The sequence below is a fragment of the Pagrus major genome, chromosome 2, assembly GCF_040436345.1.
Source record: "Pagrus major chromosome 2, Pma_NU_1.0".
Classification (NCBI taxonomy): Eukaryota; Metazoa; Chordata; class Actinopteri; order Spariformes; family Sparidae; genus Pagrus; species Pagrus major.
In genome coordinates this window covers 22,899,972-22,919,521 of record NC_133216.1, presented here as the reverse complement: position 1 = coordinate 22,919,521, position 19,550 = coordinate 22,899,972, and the positions used below count along the sequence as shown (strand labels likewise).

Here is a 19,550-nt window from a genome sequence, read left to right as displayed (position 1 = left end):
TAAAACAGGTAATAATCTCACCATTAGCACAAAGGATACAAGGGACTAAACAGAGATTCAGGACAGGGATTCATCAAAACATATCTTATACCTCGGTGGAAGCTACAATACAGATTAAGTTCTTCACTTGCATTATGTGGTAAAAAACAACCAGAATCCTTTTTTGGAGGATATTTCTGTCTTTGCTTTGAGATGGAACTGTCCCACCTCACTGGTCCAGTACCACTGAGTGTCACTCCACATTAAGATGCATTTATTAGCTGTGGAGGGCACTCATTAAAGAGGAGGCTCTATAACTTGCATTTCTCCACCATAAGCATGCATCTACTAAAAAGTCCACATAAACTTATCCTGTGCACAAGGAAGTGCATTTTCCTTATTCATTTTAGCTGCAGTACTCTGTTACTGAAACATGGTAAAAAAGATTTGAATATTTGACAAAGCAGCAACATGGAACTTAAATTTATCTACCATTTTCTTCAACACCTGTGCTTCCAAATTGGTGCAGTGGAGTTTGGGGACGTCAGTGCCAATGCAGAAACACTGTGGACAGCCTTTTCAAAGTAAAGGTCTTCAAAAAGGGACACATTTTAAACGCATGTATAGATTGCGACGCATTAAACTCCATTGTGCTCTTTCCCGTTTGCATTAGACCTCTGTGAAAGTGATTTTATTGGAAGCTGCCACAGATCTTCAACTCTGCGGTCATTTCCTTTTAGTTTGGCACTGAGCATTTCAATTAAAAACTGAGCCAGTGCATAACCAAATGCTCAGTTTCAAGTTTTTCTTATGTAAAAGTTGAGGATATTCGCCTTTTCATTTAATAGAAGTCACATTTGTGCATTTGAGCAGCCGTCTCACCTGTTCAGAGGATCCTGAGCGAAGCACTGTCTCCACACCATGGAGGCCACGGCTCGGGACATGAGGTAGGAGTAGTACTTCGCCCCATAGCCAATCAGGTGGCTGAATCTCAGTTGCCATGCCTGTAAAGGGAATTTTAAAAATGAAAGTTATCATCTTCACCTGAGTGAGAAGACGGCGCAGCTTAAAAAAAATCTAGCCATCAACAGGTTCTTCTTCACCAGACTGGATGTGACAGAACAAACAGAAAAGTTAGAAGAATTGTTACTTCTAAATAAAGAAATGACACAAGAAGAGCATTCAATTATCCCCATGTACACTATGTATTAGTTTTGACAAAATGAAAAATGTTATAAGATTGTCAGAAACGGTGTGAGGTGGGGCAGCAGTGTAGCAGAGGGCCAACATAAATGTTTCTGCTCTTAAAACCTGTTGAGAGGAGCTGTTCTATGATCGCAGCTAAATGTGAGGATACAACTTAAAACATCTACATACAATGACAGTGATAAAACCACAACAAACAAAAAGCCTTATATTTGTAAGAGTCACCGTTCCATCAGTTTTAGTTTAAAAACTTTGAGGCTGCTTCTATTGTCTTTGTTGCTGTCATAATATTGGTGGAAAATCACCTTTCCTCCAACAAACCTCAATAAGAAAACATTAAATCACAAACTGCCAGCTCCTCCATTAAAGGACGAAACATGGAAATTCCTAAATGGTAGAAAGCCCCCTGCTCCTCTCCTCTGTTCTCCATGCAGTCGCCTGAGGCGGCCCCTCTCCACATCTATAAAGACGAGCTCTTTTATGATCTCTGCAAGCGGGGACTCTGGGGGAATTCAGCTGGCAAACACTCAAACATTCAGCCATTTAGAAAAGAAAGCAGCTGCTGTAGTTAACAAAACCATAACAGACTGCAGACGCCTCCCTCCACCTCCACATAAAAAAATGTAATAACTATAAACTCCAACAGCAAGTGAAATAATAGTCTCAATCAAAGGAAGTAGGGAACTTATGGACTGTTTGTACACAGATGACCTCAGAGCTTCAGTACCGATGCCAGACAAAATCCCTGCAGGTTTTATTGTCCTTGGTGATAAAAGATACTTTAATCTCTGAAGCCCGAAACCAAAATCCTTTAATGACGAGAAGAATAACTTATACAGTTTATAATCCTGTGTTTAAACTGAGTTTTTGGTCACTTGGTGGCAGCGAAAACAAACTGTAAACACAAAACTGACATACAGTATTATCACCTTATAAAGCTGTTTCGTTGCTAATGAAGTAGACATGAAATAAGATAAGCATTTATTTGGGGTCTTGTTTGTGGCCATCTGATGAATATTCACTCTGCATTTATATTATATATACAGTATAACCTTTATTTAATCTCATGAGGCAAATATCGGTAATTGCTAAATGCTTCATTGTGTTCACCAGCTAGTTACTAGCTTTGCCTGTCTGCTGTTTTTTAGTATAAAGTGATTTCTTTTAGCTTTTTACCAAAAAACTGCTGCTGATGATGACAACACTAATGTAATCAATGAAACAAAATCAAAAAATAAAATATTATATAATTATACTACATTTTTTGCTGTGCATCACAGTGATCTTTGTGCAATAAGTACATTTTAATACTGCAACAATTCTGGTGTAATAATACACATTAAAATACATATTGCATTGTGTTTATTATTTATTTTCTCATTCTAAGATTACTAGCTTTATTCTAGACTCCTCCTGTTTTCTTTTTACCTATTATTCGGCTTTAGAGGTTTGTTTACTAGACGTTTGATTACTGGGAGTGTTTTTGTTCCCGTGAGTTTTTACATTGCACTGATCAGTGAGTAGGGCTCGTAATTTCTTTCTATTCTAAATCATATCCCTTACCTTGCATCTACATCTTATCATAGTAACGTACTGAGGTCAGATGTAGGAGGTAAAGCAAGGAGTTCAATAATCTAAAAAAAACATCTCATACACTTTCATGATAAATACCTTCAGAGTTATATTACTGCATGACAAAGTGTCATAAACAGCTGTCTCAAGCAGCTGTTTGAGAGCTTAAAATGGGGGCTGCTCATCTTCAGCGTTATGGGAGAGAGCTCTGTGGTCTTATGTGGTCTGGATGATCCAACAGCACTAAAAACGCTTAAGCTCCAAAGTGTCGACTTGATGAGACTCTTCTGGGCTGCAGTGACTCTAATAAGAGTAAATAGCACTCTTGAGAGGAGTTCTGGCTCAGATACGCACGGGCAAGCTGAAGTTGACCGAGTTTGCTTTGTCAGCTGAATGCAGCAGTGATTTGGTGCCTCGGGTCATGTAGGTTAGAAGTCTGTTTTAGCTGTTTGGAGTTCATTTATATCCATATAAATTGGACAGAGCAGAACACGTCGACAAATGATAATTCTGATTCATAAAAACAAGATTAATTGATAGATTGAAAAAAACAAACAAACAAAAAAAAAAAAAACACACAGAGTGTATGTTTGCCAAGATTGAGAATCTTGGATTGGGAAATAAGAGAGATTAATTATCTTGTTTTGAAAGTCATTTTCTACTTTCTATCTTTGATTATGGTATATTCTGTCAGGAAATCTTAAAAATCAGTAATTTACTGGTAAAACAAGCTACATGAGAGAGAGAGAAGCCACATACCACGCTCTTTCACAATAAAACTCCACTGGTATCAAGTCATTTTCCACTAAATTATTGACTTTTTTCCTGTTTCTTGGCCTTTAGTTTGGTCTGGTCTCGCATTTTGATGTAAAAAACAGCATTTCCCCTTATCTTAAACATTTGAACGCTTATCAGAGCCGACTTACTTCTAGCCTGAACCAAATTATTTCAAGATTTCAGATTTCTTGTCAAGTAAAAATCATCTTACTGCACGGACAGATAATTTCACTAGCATTACATCATTTCTCTTGAAATCAGTGTTTTTCTTCCATTTTAGCTTCCCTTTTTTGCAGCGAGGCTGTTTTGTGCTTTTGATGTTCTTTAGTTCAGATTTAAAACCTGTGGGAAAACAAGCCTTTTATTTGATTCTGTTTGCTGTCTGAGTCTTTGACCAGATGCTTTAAAGCACTTGTCACAACGTGTCACAAAAAATGATTTTCAGACTTCCAAGCTCCTCTTTGTCTGCAGTCCCGCTGCTTCACATCAAATAATTAATGTTGACTTTTTTTGAGAGTGCAAGTGGGTGACATGTCAGAGAGATATCCTTTTGATCCTTACATTCAAAGGAGACAAAGTCAGTGCAGGCTTTTTACTCTCTTCCTCTTGTGAGATAAAAGACTTTTTCTTTTGTTCTTGCTAAACCCAACTTGTGGCTTTTTGTTTGTGGTGCTAAGGTGCAACTTTTACAGGAGAATGTGGATCATATGTGCTTGAGAGTGCATTAAAAACACAGCTCAGTAAAAGAAGAAAAAAAAAGAGCAACAAGTTGGCCCCAAAACATTCAGGCCAAGAATCGCAGATTAAAGAAATGTCAACACGGCGGGGAGAGCGTCTTGCTTTCTGCCATTGATTTCCAAATATTATCTTCAGCTCAAGGGTGAGCATGTGGTCTGTGTTACTCACAGCTGATCCTCTCTCTCAGCGCTCAGTGGGAAATGATAGCCCTGCTCTATAAACTATACACATGTCAGTATCACCCTAATGTTTATAATCTGCGGCTCTCCGTAACCTATTAGCCACTCAAACGTTCACTTTACTGGAAACTTTTCCTGAGCAATGTTTCCATGAGGAAGGGTGAAGACTGGAGAGGGCGAATTAAAAAAAGAAAACAAGTTTAAGTCTGTCATTGAAGGATCTAAACAAATCTGTTTTCACTTGCTCTGATGATCCAATTCAAGAAACTTAAGCGCTGCAATCATCCTCAGAGTTCAAATGAGGAAAACGATCCTGCTGTGGTGAGCTGTGTGCACGGAGGTGAAAGTGTCTGTTAGAGCTCTCAGTGTGGTTTGTAACATTGAAGGGGAATGACGACGACAGTGGGAAACTATATAACTTAACCACAACCTCTGGAGAGGGAGCTACGAAGCCGGGCAGAGGAGTAGGAGGACTCCAGTGAGAAGAAACGCTGGCCGGGATACTGACGTTTTGGGGGAATATACAGCAGTTCTGTAATCTCTATTCCTGATGGCTCCACACATCATTACAACCTAGAGTAAATGCTCTATGAAGGCCATTCCCAGCTAAATGATGTGTTTTTGATTCCCCTTCTCCCTCCTGGCCTCATCCCCCTCGCCCACAGCTGCAAAAGTGGGGGGAAATAGAGAGCCTTTTTTCACGAAGCACCGGGAGGAAGAGTTTCAAATATTTCCCCCAGGGAGAGCTCATTCAAAGTGTACCTCTGCTTTGTTATTTTAGCAGGGCTTCAAAAAAGGCTTTAATCCCTTAAATGCTGCTGTGCCTGGGTAAAAGATATAAAACCAGAGAGAAAGAGGAGAAAGGAGAGTAAGAGAAAGTGGAAAGAGAGTAGAAAGCTAAAGGAGAAGAGGAGAGTCATGCACAGAACTTTCCCCAAATTGTCATCAACTTCAGAGACTGTAATCAGGGTTCAGCGTCTAAAGTAAAATAAGTCAAAGGCAGCGTGACGGTCGGGGATGTACCGTATTGGACGTGTAAGGCAAGCCGTAGAATTTCTGCTGCATCTCCTTCAGGATGTCTGTGGTAGAGCGGTTCTGAGGTTTGCTGTGGTAAATCTGATCCAAGACGGCGTAGAAAATCTGCCCAGGAAAAATACAATTAAACACACAGTTGCTACTGAGTCAGTCCTGCCAATACAAACTTAAATGAAAACTATATTTCCATTTTTACCATCATTAACAAATTTAAAGCAATCAGATTGGACTTTTTAAGATGTTTTTAATGGGTATCTCTGCTGATTTTCTTTTTAGTTTTAGGGCTGCGAAATACTTGTTCTTTAAACAAAAGCTGTCACAATACCTGACAAAGTATAATGAACACTTGAACTTGAACTCAAGGAATTTAAACATACTTTGATATAATTGTAAATGATGTGCATGAGGTTGGTCATTGTACCTGCAGCTGGGTGTCTGCAGCTCCACACACCTTCTTTGACTCACACAGGCGAGCCACCATACTCTCAGGCAGAGGCTGAGTAGACAATGACACACACAGAATGAACTAAGAAGGTTTTACATGAGAACAGCTGATGTGACAAAATCTTAAAGGTCCAGCGTGTAGGATTTAGTGGCATCTAACAATGAGGCTGCGAATTGCAACCAATGGAACATGTCTCTCCCTCCCCTACGGGGACTGTCAAAAACATAAAAAGCAGTAAAGGCCCTCTCTAAAGCCAGTGTTTGGTTTGTCCGTTCTGGGCTACTGTAGAAACATGGCAGTGCAACATGTCATGGAAGAGGACTGCTCCCTCTGTAGATAAAAAAGGCCCTTTCTAAGGTAACAAAAACACAACAGTTCTTAGTTTCTGGTGTTAAACACCAATAAAAACATAATTATGAATGTTATATTCCATCTCTGCAAATACATCTCTATAAATCCTACACATCAGACCTTTAATTTACAACATCACAGTTTAAAATGAAAAATTAAGGTGTTCATATTACTAATAACTCCCCACAAACATTGAGTAACGTTTTATAGTGCACAGTCTTCATTTAGCTTATATTCTGAGGGTTGTGCGTACCTGTCCAGTTTCATAATGGCGTGCAAACTGGCTGATGACTCTGTAGTCTGTGGCAAAGTACTCCATGAGGATGGAGGGGACTTCAGCAAAGTCAGTCGCACATCTGGTTCCTAGAGAAGAGATGTCACAGCTTAGATATGAGGAAAAAATGTAGACAAATGAAAAAAATAGTCTAACCAGAATCTGTCATTGACCTGGCACACAACTCTAATGAGCAAATTTTTTTAGGCAGCAAGTACTGCACGTCACTTTGACAGTCCTCATTTGTTTAAATGTAATATCAAATACAACATATGAAAAGCGAGGCAGCGTTAAGTTACTCGTAATGTAACTGTGGTGAGCTTTAGCACGTCTAAACAGGTGTAAACATGGCATCCACTAAAAGAACAGCCTCAAGTTGAGTTAATGGATACTGTTATTAGTGTAAAATAAATACTTTGGGGATCTTGAATTACTACAGAAGAAATCCATCAACTTTATCTGACAAGTGAAATGGTATCGAATGACAGCCTTGGTAGCAAAGAATAATCTGAAGTTGTCCTCAGGGCTGATAATCAGATTTACCCTTTATTTTCAATTCACCACACTGTAACAAAGAACCTACAGCTCCGTATCAAACTACATAATTCTAGCTTGTGACATTTGGGAACTACAGAGCCTTTATTTTAATATACAGAGCACACCATATGTGAGCAGTGAGCAACTGCTTTGCTGGTGCTGCTGAATGTGAACAACCTCGGCTCCATTATCTCTTGTTTTATTTTTTTATGGGTATTTTATTATTTTTATCCTACCTGTCACATGCTGGTAGCGCGTGCGTCCCAACATGGAGTGCATGGCGTGTCCCATCTCGTGGAAGAGGTTCTCCATCATGCCCGGAGTGAGTAGGGTGGGGGCGCCCTTAGTGGGGTTGGGGAGACTCAGCATCAGCACCACCACTGGAAGCTGGTACTGACCCGTTTCCTGGCACCAGCGTCCGCCACGTATGGTGAAGTGACAGTCCTAGGAGGAGGAGGAGGAGGAGGAGGTGATAATTAATGGAAATGCAAGTGTTATCAACTGAGTGGTGGTAAACTATAAAACTCTATCTTTTTTATTAAACTGATTGAAGGTTATTGTAGTGGAAAAATACAATACTGTGTTATTAGACTTGCCAAATATCACAGTGAAGTGTTGTACAATTTTAAATCCTGTTATCCTTCTTCCTACAGCTAGGGAGGGAGAACCACATGACTGTGTGGCAGCCATAACTGTAGTTTGCTCCACTAGGCCAGATCTGCAAGATACACCGTTCCCCAATGCTGAATTGGAATTGTTTGTTGATGGATCAGCCTCACGTGACTCAACCACAGGCAAAGTTTTGGCAGGGTTTGCTGTTGTTACACAACACGATACTATATCAAGAAATTACTGCGACAGTTATAAAATAAGTACAAAGTTTTCCATTCTTTTTACACTCCATTTTAATTATCTAAAAGGTGCCCTGTGGAGTTTTCTGGTAAACAAACGAGTTAACATCCAGCATAACTCACTAAAACATGCTGTGTGTATCCTTGAGGTCTTGAAAACATTTGAAAAGCTGACTGAAAGGGGAACTCGCTGATTAAAGTACTGCTCCACAGAGCTATTAGGGAACCTTTAACTACCAATACCATTCATTGATGTAGTCATTTATATTTTTGACTTGTCTAATAACCTTTTATTCTTTTATGTCAATAAAACATTTTTGATCTGAAAACTGAATTGAAAATAAAGGAATTGAGAATAAAAGATAGACAATCACCAAATCGAGGTCATCGTACAACATGGAAAGTCCTATTTTCAATGGAGAAACCAACATGAACCTGTAAAGAAAACTTTGTAGATGAGATCGTGATTGCACACCTGATGAGGTTTATTTGGCCGGACGAAAAAGTCACAGTAGATATATCCCAATAATCCCTCTGTCTCGTGTACCACGGCCTGGGAACACACACAGAGACATAAACACACATTAAAAACACATACAGTATTTAAAAACTCTTTGGTTTAAAAAAGAAAAAAAAGACTTCAACCAACAGCATACATCAAATCCTAGTACATATCATAAAGAGGACTTTAGATCCAAGACAATCTTAGACATTTTGCACCATTAGAGAGAATTACCAGTTTGCGGACGTCGTCGCTCCAGACCTCTCCAGCACTTGGCTGTTCGGACATGAGGGACACACCGTACAGCTCAGAGAAGAGGTTGTTCAAACCCTCCATGCAGGCACCCAGAGACAAATACGGACTGTACAGACTGGGCTCTATGTTGTACCTGCCATGAGTAAAACACAAACCAGAAGAAAGGAATGAAGGAGGCAGCCATTTCAAATGACTGTCACAGGTAACGAAAGATGTGCCTTTCTTTCCCCTAAATAAAATGTGTCCTAAAGTCTTATAGGACTCAAGATTTACCCCTTTGCTGGAAGTGGACTGAGGAGAGTATCACACATACTGCAAACACAGTTCATTTTGAGGCATGACAATGTAGACCCTATTTAAAGTGAGCACATTATTGCTGCAAATGTTGTTATGCAGGCTACTGAGTGGTCTGGCTAAACATCCCCTGACTGTTATCAACTGGTAGGAAGCAGCCATAAGACTGACAGAGCTCAGGGTGACAGGAGGGTGGTCCTTGTCCTGGGCCCACCCATGCTTCAGATGGATGCATTCATGCTGCTATAAGGCACTTTAGATAAAGAGCACCGAACCAAAAGGCTTGTTTAGCTTGAACACCACATCTAGTGTATTATCAGTGATGAATAACAGACTGCTGTTCAGCACTGCTCTGTTTACCACACACACACACACAATCTGTACCCCATTTCAATACGGTTTGAACACTCTCCAGTTCAAACAGTTACTGATGGAGAAGCAGAGATAAAGGGAAAATGATTGAGTGAGTGATTGAGAGAAAAAGCATGACATAGTGACTGGTGTGTTTGTCAGAGATTAACAGCTTTGGGGTTTGTGTGTGTGTGTGTGTGTGTGTGTGTGTGTGTGTGTGTGTGTGTGTGTGTGTGTGTGTGTGTGTGTGTGTGTGTGTGTGTAGCAGAAAACAGAAGCAGTTCAGAGGAAACCGCTTTTCAATGCAATCAGACTGCATCCTCAATTTCTTTTGGGATCGCTTGCCAACTAGCAGAGCCCAAAACCACTAACAGGAGAAGAAGAGAAATTTGTGGTAGCATGAGAGAGAGGAAGACAAGCTAACAGATCCACTCCTCCTCAGAAGCTGTGGGAACAGTCACCAACACATGGTAACGCACGCACACACACTCACAGTTTGGTGGCTGATAAATCCGAAGGACACATGAGGGATCTATAATGTCTGCGATAAAGATTTGCTTGTAACTATGGAACGTTTGGCCCGTCATGTTATTAGTCTCTGGTGAGTGCTTGGAAGGAAAAGTGCAGTTCATTAAGAACAGATATTTGTATAAAGCTGGGGACTCTCAATGGGACTAATAACAGCTAAACTTAGACTATAGCAGCTTGAATTTTGCAGATGGAGTTGCTGGAGGAACAAAATGATCACTGTTTAAATGAGTTTCAGTAACGTGGCGCTCCGGTGGCCTCAGGATGGAGGCACAGAACATGAATTGCAACCAGGTTCGAGTTTAGCAGGGGATCTCTGTTGCATGTTGTCCCCCATCATTTCATTTAATCTGTCAACTGGATCTGTCTACAAAAAAGCCTAAAATGTTTCAGTAACAAGATCAGCCCTGAACTAGTACAACATAAAAGCAGCTGTTAGCTGTTGGTGAGGGCTGCAATTTACACATTTGTATTGAATAATCTGTTGTTTGTTTTCAGTGCATCATTTCGTCAGAAAAGTGTGTCCGTCACAATTTTCAAGGTGTCCTCAAGTTATGTATTTAATGCAAATACAGGTTTTAAAGCAAAGAAATCAACATGCTATTTTAATTTACTCATTGAACAAGATCCTTCCAATATGAGGGAAAAGAGAAACTATACAACTCATCACAACCAGTGAAATAGATAAGAAAAATGTGCAGTCCTTTGTAGTAGTTGACCACAATAAAATAGCTATTTGTCAAATGTTTGAGGAACTGCAAAATGCACTGAAACTCACTGTGAAGGCTGTAAGATGTTAGGTTGGCCCAAAACACACTGGGATTCAGCCATAAACAAAAAATGCTACCGTTATAATGAAAACCGATATGCTGACGCAGGCGAGGTCGATCATACCAGATCGTATTGTCCTGATTTAGAAACACTTAGACAACTCCCATGCTTCTCCATTAACACCTTTTGTACCATCTGACACCTGAGGATGAGCCGGGGCCCAACAACACCTTGGTGGAATATGGCATTACAAACATCTAAAACCACCACAAAAGATACTGATCAAAATGGTTTTATCAAATAACAGCTGAAAAACATGTTTCATAAGATAAAAACTACTCACCTTTCAGCACGAAGGACGCCACTGAGGTACGGATGATCCCACGGCATGAGCTCCTGTAAAATCACACGGGGAGGATTTTATTTACACGTGATATCAACTTAATTACAAGAAGAAATTAAGCAATTTTAAAACAATTAAAACTGATGAAATACTGATTGAGGGAAGTTACAGTCGAGGACAATTTCCTCTTATGTAAAAAAATAAAAAAATATATATATCACTCACAGCATTACGAGGGTTGAGCTTTTTCTTCATGTTTCTCATCATCTTAAAGTCTTTGGCCGTTCTGTGAGAAAACATACAAACATGTTATGAACTAACTGACTCGAGGCACTCCAGTCTTCACCCACCTATCTCCAGTCAGTGTCAAGGGGGGCACAGCCTATCCCAGCATGCATTTGGCTGAAAGCAGGGAAACACCCTGGACAGGCTCGCACTCATACCTGTGGGTGTTTTAGAGGCTCTGGTCCACCTGGCATATTTTTGGACTGTTTGAGGGATCCCGAGCACACAGAATATGAGTATCAGGCCACTTATGTTCAACTATAAAAGGGAAGTACTGATTTGGTCTTTAACGACACGGAAGTCTTTAAAAAGAATATTAAGCATAAATCAGGTTGTGATTGCAAAACAGAATAATGGATCTGTAAATTTTTTTCACATTTCTGGCAAAAACATTTAAGAGTAGACTTTACCTGTCTGCCAGCTTGTCTGTTAACAACTGAAGGAAACTCATCACCGTCTCTGCAAAGGGTAATAAAAGACAAATTGCAGCATGTAAAACTACCTGAAACTAGTTGCCAAAGGCAGAGAAATAGCAGCGTAGAAAAAATATTTTTGTAGCTTATATTAAACCAGTTAAATGATGATTGTCTGGTTACCAGTTACTGCGAAGCAAATACTGAAATGTATTTCACGCTCTTTCCATCAAGCAACCATTCAGATACAGCACTGACTAATGATAGCCACGATGATACTGAAGCAAGGAGACGTATTAACCTGGTGTTTTGGCCATCGTTCCCTTCATGGCTCTGTGCCCGTACGACTCGTAGCCCACCAATTTGGCCAATTTGTATCTGCACTTCAGCAGCTCTTCCAGACACTCCATCAGATCTGCATTTGGGTAGAGGTAAATCCTGTAGGCAATCTCTCGCACCTACAAGTAGAAGAGAGGCATGATATTTAAAAAGCAGCATATCAACAAAGGTGCAGAACAAGAGCACTCCTAATCAGTGAAAGATCTTTGGATGATCAGATGTAGACAATTAATTCTTAATTTACTCTTACTTTCATGTTGACATTTGTTATGTTTTTTACGGCTGCAACTAACCATTATATTCATTTGTCGATTTCTCTGCCAACTATTTTTGCGATTAACAGTCTACTGAATGTTGAAAAATCATTTTCCCAGAGCTCGAAGTGACGTCTTCAAATTCCTTCTTTTGTCCAACCAACAGTCCAAAACCCAAAGACTCTTCATTTTACTGTCAAACATGACAAAGTTTAATAAGCTGGAATCAGAAAATGTTTGACATTTGACATTTTTGCTTGAAAAATGACTGAATTGTAAATCGATTATCAAAATGGTTGCCAGTTAATATTTTTTCAATCAATCGACTAATCATTGCGACCCTAATATTTTAATATATTGATATTATATTTTGTTTTATATTTGACTGTACACTGACTTTATGCATTGCTGTATCATACTGCTCATAATTAACATGCTAATAATCACATTGGCATTACCATCATAACATCAAGGGTATAATAAATGTGTTAAAATAAATAAAGCCTGTTCTTATAACTGCATAACATATATTTGGACTGTTGTTAGAGCTACTAGCACTGCTTACTGTTCATAAAATGCAGACAGGAGGCTGGAGCTAATATTTTATTAATGAAAATGCTCTTAAATACAATTTATTAGCGTTTTGAAAATGGATCTGTTTACTAATCAGGACAGAATAAGCTACTGTCGTTTTCTGCCTGCTCTTACATCAGCCCTGGGATCTGTTACATGGCAAAGGCGCCACCTGCTGAGCAAAAGGGAGAAATGTTCCAGTAACTACATACCAAGTCATCAGGCGAATCTGCATGTAATCCCCCAACTTGGATGAAGCTTCCTTCACTTGCAAAGTGCAGGTGTAAATGCTCAGGAATCGCAGACCTCGCAATTCTGTTGGGCATGTGAGAACTGGCCAGAAACTCGTTGTTTAGATCCAACAGCTTTACGTGAAGAGCGACTGCCTCTTTCCTCTGCAGGGAGAACGGCAGCAAGTTCAGTAAATATGTCAAAGTACAGTAGAGACATATATTAAAACATGTGTTACTGATGTTGTCTTTATTTATTATTGATATGTGATAACTTGTCTGTTCAAATCCATGTCACAGGTTAGAATGCGAAAAACTTATTATACTTATTACAAGAATTCTTACACTTTTTTTTTTTTTAAACTGAGGTGGCATTTTTCCAGGATAATGTAAATTGTACTGAACTTAAATGTATTGAGCAACCGCACATCATCATCTCACCAGTTTGTCGTCCAGATGAATTCCACTGATTTCAAAGTCGAACAAGAACAACTCTGCCACTCGTCTGTAAAGGCAGAATTACACCGATTAATCATCATCATTACTTATCATCATTAGTTATGGAAAGAGATAAACAATAAATAGTACATCCACAGCTGTATCATCACCTACCATAGAGTCATTTACTAAATAAGATGACAGTAAAATTACCTCGTATCGGGGTCCAGCTGAGCCACAATCTCCGGGTTATCCAGCAGTTTTTTTAGGCTTTGGCAAAGTTCGACATTAGTGTTCAGCCTGAAACAAACAACCAACAAACCCGAACATCTGTCAAGCCCTACTCAAGACGTGTCTCAACTGAAGCATGCAGAAATATGTTGTTTAATGACCAGTTTTAAGTGGTGTAATGCAACAACATGTTTGTTTGTAGAGATCAATCTATGTTTCCTCTTACTTCTCCACAACTGTTCCAATCTCTATGCAGGTCTTCTCTGCAGCCTCACGAAAGTCTGGATCTGGATGTGCTACTTTAACAAAGTCTGCCTGTTGTAGAAATAAAAACGACACTCAACTTACAACTCTACAGAGAACATAAGGAGCACACAATGCAAAATACACGAGTCGGAGGGAGGCAGCACAGGTTCAGGAAACAATGATTGTTAAATGCTGTGGTCAAGAATGCACAAAAACTGTAATAAAAATGTAATGTATTGTCACAGGTATCCTGTCACGCTTACAGCCCATTTGATCAGTTTTTTCTGCAGATGCATGCATCAACGTTATCTAAACTACGTTGAAAACAGACTAATTTCAGAGAGCATCTTTGTGTTGTCATCTCAGTGTGGTATGTTACCACGATCATTGTGAAGGTTGTAAGAGGAACCAGGAAAATTGCTGGTAATAAACAAAAATCATTAGATTATCCCCTTCAATCCGAATCTGAGGTAATGTCATTGCTATAGAACACCTCTGGTAAACAAGAAGACATAAAAGGGATCCTTTGTATAATTTGTAATCAATATAATGGAAAAACAACATTAAAATAGCCCCATGTCGGGAGATTTTTATTAATTTTGCGCATGTACGACTGATGATTTTTGTTTGGTACTTTGTATTGTTTTTACTGCATTTATTATCATCAGGAGACAAAGATTAATTTCATGCCTTAGTGGTAGTGGGACAATAAAGTTCTGCTCTATTCTATTATCTTATCTTTAATGAATTCCACTCTAACACTGGTACACTGCTTTTACCAAGAGACTGGTGCTTATTTACTACTGCTGCATAGAAACTTGCTAAATATTACCCAGTAGCTCAGTGTGTGTGGTATCCATGAAATGATGACAGTTTGGCCAGTTATGATGCAACATTTTGGTACGCTTATGGGTGTTCAACTCACCAGATCAGCCACTTTACACAAACCATCTGAGAGCTGGTCAAAAGACTCGACTGTCTCAACCCCTGGAGGACAAGAACAAGCCTTCTCCAGCAGACGCTCTGTGTTCCTGAGAGCTGCCTTGGTGGCCACCTGGAAGCCTGCAGGACTGTTCAGCTCTGGCACTCCAAACAAACCCTGTAACCAGAGGTCACACGGACTGGGAATGTCATAACATGTTTACCACGAACTGGTGCAATTTCTGTTTACACTGATTCACTAAGGCTGTATGCATGCACTGATGCAGCAGTGTTATTACTTAAGAGACACATTGAAGAAAGGTACAAACCCCGTTTTTCTCCACCAGGTTCAGCCTCCTGTGAGTTTTGGTGTTGAAAGCAGCTCCAACAGGAGACCATGTTGTGACATTTCTCCGAACATGCGTCCATAAGCTTCTGTGCTTTACGAAGTACAACAACCTTTTACACGCAGACATTTTGTGCCAAATCTGCTCTATGTCCTGTTGGTGTCTACTGAAGCTTGTAGTGTTGACAGTGGCTGACAGAGGACATGCTAAACTTTAGCTTCGTTGTAATACTGTTAGAACTGAAATATAATTGACAAACGTAAATAATATTAATATATCATTACCCTTCCTCTTCAGGGAAAGTAACGGCTTACTGTTTTTGTCATGTGTGAGGCAGCGTACCTGTCAATCCAACAGACTCAACTGCTCACATGTTAGCTCGCTGGTTATCTCTCAAAGCTAAGCGAAATGACTGTAGCCGGTCGTATTTTCGCGAAAAAAATAAGAATAGATATATTGAAGAAGTAATATTCATAACAAACAAAAGGCTGTGTCACCTTGTATATCAGTCGGGACAGTGTTTGATTTTCCACACGCTGCTAATGTGATAAAATAAGACTTAAAAACAAATCCGATCTGTCGAAAGTGCGAGGAGCTACGTAAAACCATAAACCATGACGTGATGACGTCGCACAGATGCGACGGAAGATACTTTTTTTAAAAGCTACTTTTTAAACAGCTGTGAGTAATATGGCTTCAACTGAAGCTGAAAAACGGTAAAATAACAATAAATTAACAATAAATTATCTGGTTTATGCCCATAAACTATTTCCCCCACTTTGTTTTAGTTGAAAAAAGGCAGTTATTAGTCTAAAGTTAGTTAGCAGTGTGGCTTAACTTTTGGTTAATCACAGTCAGAATCAGAAATACTTTATTGATCCCAGAGGGGGAATTGCTTGCGTTACAGCTGCTCCCATTCAAAAGTCTTAGAAAATATGCAGAAAAATAAAAACTATATGTAAGCAAGAATAATAAAATATAAGAAATGTACATCCTACTAGAAATATATATATATATATATATATATATAGTGTAATAAATAATGCTACAGTTGAAATATGGGTTATTGCACATTATTTGTCATAATTATTGCACATTATTTGAGAAACAAAGCGTCCAGAGTCCTCCTATCGACTCCGAGTGTCTGACGCTCAGAGCGAGGACAGTTTGATGGCCACAGCCAGGAATGATTTCCTGTGGCGCTCTGTGATGCATCTTGGTGGGATCAGTCTAGTGCTGAATGTGATTTAGCTAGTGTTAGGTTTTAAGTTGAATTAAAGTCAGTGCCCTTGGTTTTGGCCATCGTCTTTTTGTAACCAACACATTTAGGTTGTTCTGGGCAGCACCAGGTGTTTTCATGTCTTCAAAGTCTGATATTTGAGGTAGTTAAGGTGGTGTAATGTGTCATTACAATCGCCTGTTTGCGTACGCAGATATCTGCAATGGAATAACATAAAACGTTAAAATAACTATGAACATATGATCTTTCTCTTTAGACGACTTGACTTGATTTCACGACTCAAGCCCTGTGAGAAAAATGAGAAAAGGTTCACCTGCATCAGCGCCAAGGAGAAGAATATCTCAGAGTTTCTGTTCAAGACACACCTCGCCGGGCACTTCAAAAAGAAACCTGGCATTCAACCTTGTGCTGGCATTAACATGTCAAAAGCCACCTACTCTACAGCATTGACCAGATTTTTTCCTCAAAAACTGAACCACAACCCTGCAGGAGCAGTTTGTAACACAACTGCCTTGTCACATGTCATTCGCAAAGATATGAGTCCTTACAGTGAGAACAGCAACACCTCTGTCCCATAATTGGGATGAAATCAATGATTTACAGTACACTGGGATCGCACAGTCTGAGGAAGAGCTGGTCTTTAATGTATTATTTGTTGGCTAAGAATTTTATAAGAGCAGGGAGGGTCAAGGCCCATGGTTTTCCTTACAGGTGACAGCACTGCAGAGGACATGCTGATGGGCATGCCATAAGCATGTTGGACAGAGCTACATTGTTTGCTATATGCCAGAGAGGAAAGTTCATTGCACAGCCGTTAACATCAGGCTTCGGAGAGCTCTGCTTTTACCAGTTTGGTTAATTTTATGACAATATGCATTAATTTACTATATTTAACTCTAAAGAAATCTGAAGCAGGCCAATGTGGAGAAGCTAAACAATCAGAGGAAGGGTGGCACATGTCCCATGGGTAGCAGTGCTGGGCCCTGTGAACACCTGGCAGCTGAGATAAGGGCAGAGTTACTTTACAAAGGAATTGGTAGTAAAGTAAAATACAAAGAGACTTTTTTCTGTAAAAAAAAAAAAAAAAAAGTAAGAAAAAACATTTTGCATGCTCCAGAAAGAAGTCTCATGAAAAATCGTCAGTACGAGCTACGGCAGTGTATTAAAGACACAACAGTGAACTTGATGGAGGGTGTAACATCGTTTAATTATATTACCTCATTTTTTAGAATATAAAATTGGTGTCCAGTTTCTGCAGCCGTTGAAGGAATGGGTGGTTTCATCAACAGAATCAGATGCTGTTGCAGAACTGGGAATTGCCAATAACACCTGGCACGCAGAGACAGAAGTGGTGATAGAGGCTTAAGAATCTTAACAAGAAGGTATTCAGCCAAAAGACACTCTTTCATGCAGGTATAACAGAACTACTCTGCTCTTAAAAAATTCTGGATCTTCTTTGTGATCAAGCCATTATTGCTGATTAAACTATAATTGGTATTATTTTCCAGTACTACATCGGGCTGCCGCAGCAGGATTTGCTGAGATGTGCCAAGAGCTGACAGCCATGGTCAGCAGCGACCCATCTTTCACAACCCCAGCAGAGGCTGCGGTGAAGGCCTTTAAAAAAATCAAAGACAATCCATCCAAGATCATCGCAGCTCTCTTTATGTTTGGCCGCCACACAGACGAAGACTTGGCGTCCATTAGATCTAGAGCTATCCACAGGGCTGCCAGGCATGCAGGCCCTGCAGTGGCGAGACGAAGAGTATGGCGCCCCAAGGTCATGACCGGACCTTACCATGTCCACACCCAATCAGCCAAGATGGTCCCTACAACAGCCCCCCATTATCTAGCAATAATGGAATAGAATGTCTTTATTTCTAAGTACATTTTTATATTTACCAGAATTTAGTCCTCTGCATCCTAAATATTTAGGAGTGGTGGGCACCCACAGTGTCTGTGGAGGAGAGCTTTATTCATTCAGTTACCTCATTCCAGCTAATAGCAGGTCACTAATGTGTTGAGCCAACTGAGAAATGCTATAATATGAGGTTTGTTTGCACCTTGAATTTATGGGTGAACTGTTGTGAAAAGGTGCTCTGTAATTACATTTATATAGAAATTCTGTTCAAGATCTGTTTTTAAATTTATTATGTAAGTTATATTCATGAAGGTTTCTTAAAAAGATTCTAGCTATATGCAGTTTCCTTTAGATTTCGTGGGCAGGGTCTGAAAGTACTGATTTGTAGCATGTGTGCACCATTAATTATTAAGGAATTTTCAAAATGTAAATTTGAGACTTTTGATGAGGAGAAATGGTTTCAAACAAGTGAGTCATCTCACTTCCTTTCTCTGTTGAGAGTTGCACATGGGCATCAATCAGGCGGGATATATGGATCGGGAAGCGACAAGCCCTTCACAATAAAGGCAGGTTAATGTCCAAAATCGATTTTTAAAATGATATTTAAGTATAAAGCATGTTTGGATAACTATGAAAGTGTTTCACTGCTACGCCAGAAGAAAAACTGTTCAGGATCATAACATGATAAGCTTATTGTCTTGTCTGTTTTTCATGTTAAAACAAGATATTTTTTGAGTTACTGCACCATACAAAGTTATTACAATAACAATAAAAACTTTTCTTGTTATAATTATATTAGATCAGGTTTTAATGTGAAAAGTTTCATGATATAACTTTATAATTTGTTTTAACATAAAATGTTTCATGTTATTACATGGTAACATATTACTATTAAACATTTTATGTAATATGTGGAATGTTTTATAACAAATTGTCACGTAACAAATATTAAATCGTTAAAAATTAAACTTTTATGCTATGATTATATACTATTTTCTGTTGTAGCATGAATCAGCATCAGTGTAGTAAATGGAATTATTTTTATTATTCATGGATGTAATTGGAACTACACGACTCCCTGTAACAATCTGTCCTAATTTTACAAGATAATTTGGGGACATATGAGTGAAAACTATAGACCTCATGCAGTCCAATTATTAGAATAGCATTAAGTCCACGCTATT

The 19,550-nt window shown here is 39.2% G+C and overlaps 1 protein-coding gene across 1 annotated transcript in view; it reads right to left on the bottom strand.

The window, feature by feature from the left end:
* The window catches only part of mipepa (mitochondrial intermediate peptidase a), a 28,373-nt gene extending 12,744 nt beyond the window's left edge, over positions 1 to 15,629 (bottom strand). The window contains exons 1-17 of the mRNA XM_073483025.1: positions 15,248 to 15,629; positions 14,923 to 15,096; positions 13,978 to 14,066; positions 13,734 to 13,820; positions 13,524 to 13,587; positions 13,065 to 13,247; positions 11,988 to 12,144; positions 11,684 to 11,732; positions 11,214 to 11,274; positions 10,989 to 11,041; positions 8,681 to 8,834; positions 8,420 to 8,497; positions 7,330 to 7,537; positions 6,536 to 6,645; positions 5,908 to 5,982; positions 5,475 to 5,591; positions 862 to 983 (exon numbers count right to left, since the gene is read on the bottom strand). Of these exons, the coding sequence (XP_073339126.1) occupies positions 862 to 983; positions 5,475 to 5,591; positions 5,908 to 5,982; positions 6,536 to 6,645; positions 7,330 to 7,537; positions 8,420 to 8,497; positions 8,681 to 8,834; positions 10,989 to 11,041; positions 11,214 to 11,274; positions 11,684 to 11,732; positions 11,988 to 12,144; positions 13,065 to 13,247; positions 13,524 to 13,587; positions 13,734 to 13,820; positions 13,978 to 14,066; positions 14,923 to 15,096; positions 15,248 to 15,394 (1,928 nt within the window). The 5' untranslated portion in view covers positions 15,395 to 15,629. The remainder of the gene's footprint in view (positions 1 to 861; positions 984 to 5,474; positions 5,592 to 5,907; positions 5,983 to 6,535; positions 6,646 to 7,329; positions 7,538 to 8,419; positions 8,498 to 8,680; positions 8,835 to 10,988; positions 11,042 to 11,213; positions 11,275 to 11,683; positions 11,733 to 11,987; positions 12,145 to 13,064; positions 13,248 to 13,523; positions 13,588 to 13,733; positions 13,821 to 13,977; positions 14,067 to 14,922; positions 15,097 to 15,247) is intronic.
* Positions 15,630 to 19,550: the final 3,921 nt, after the last annotated feature.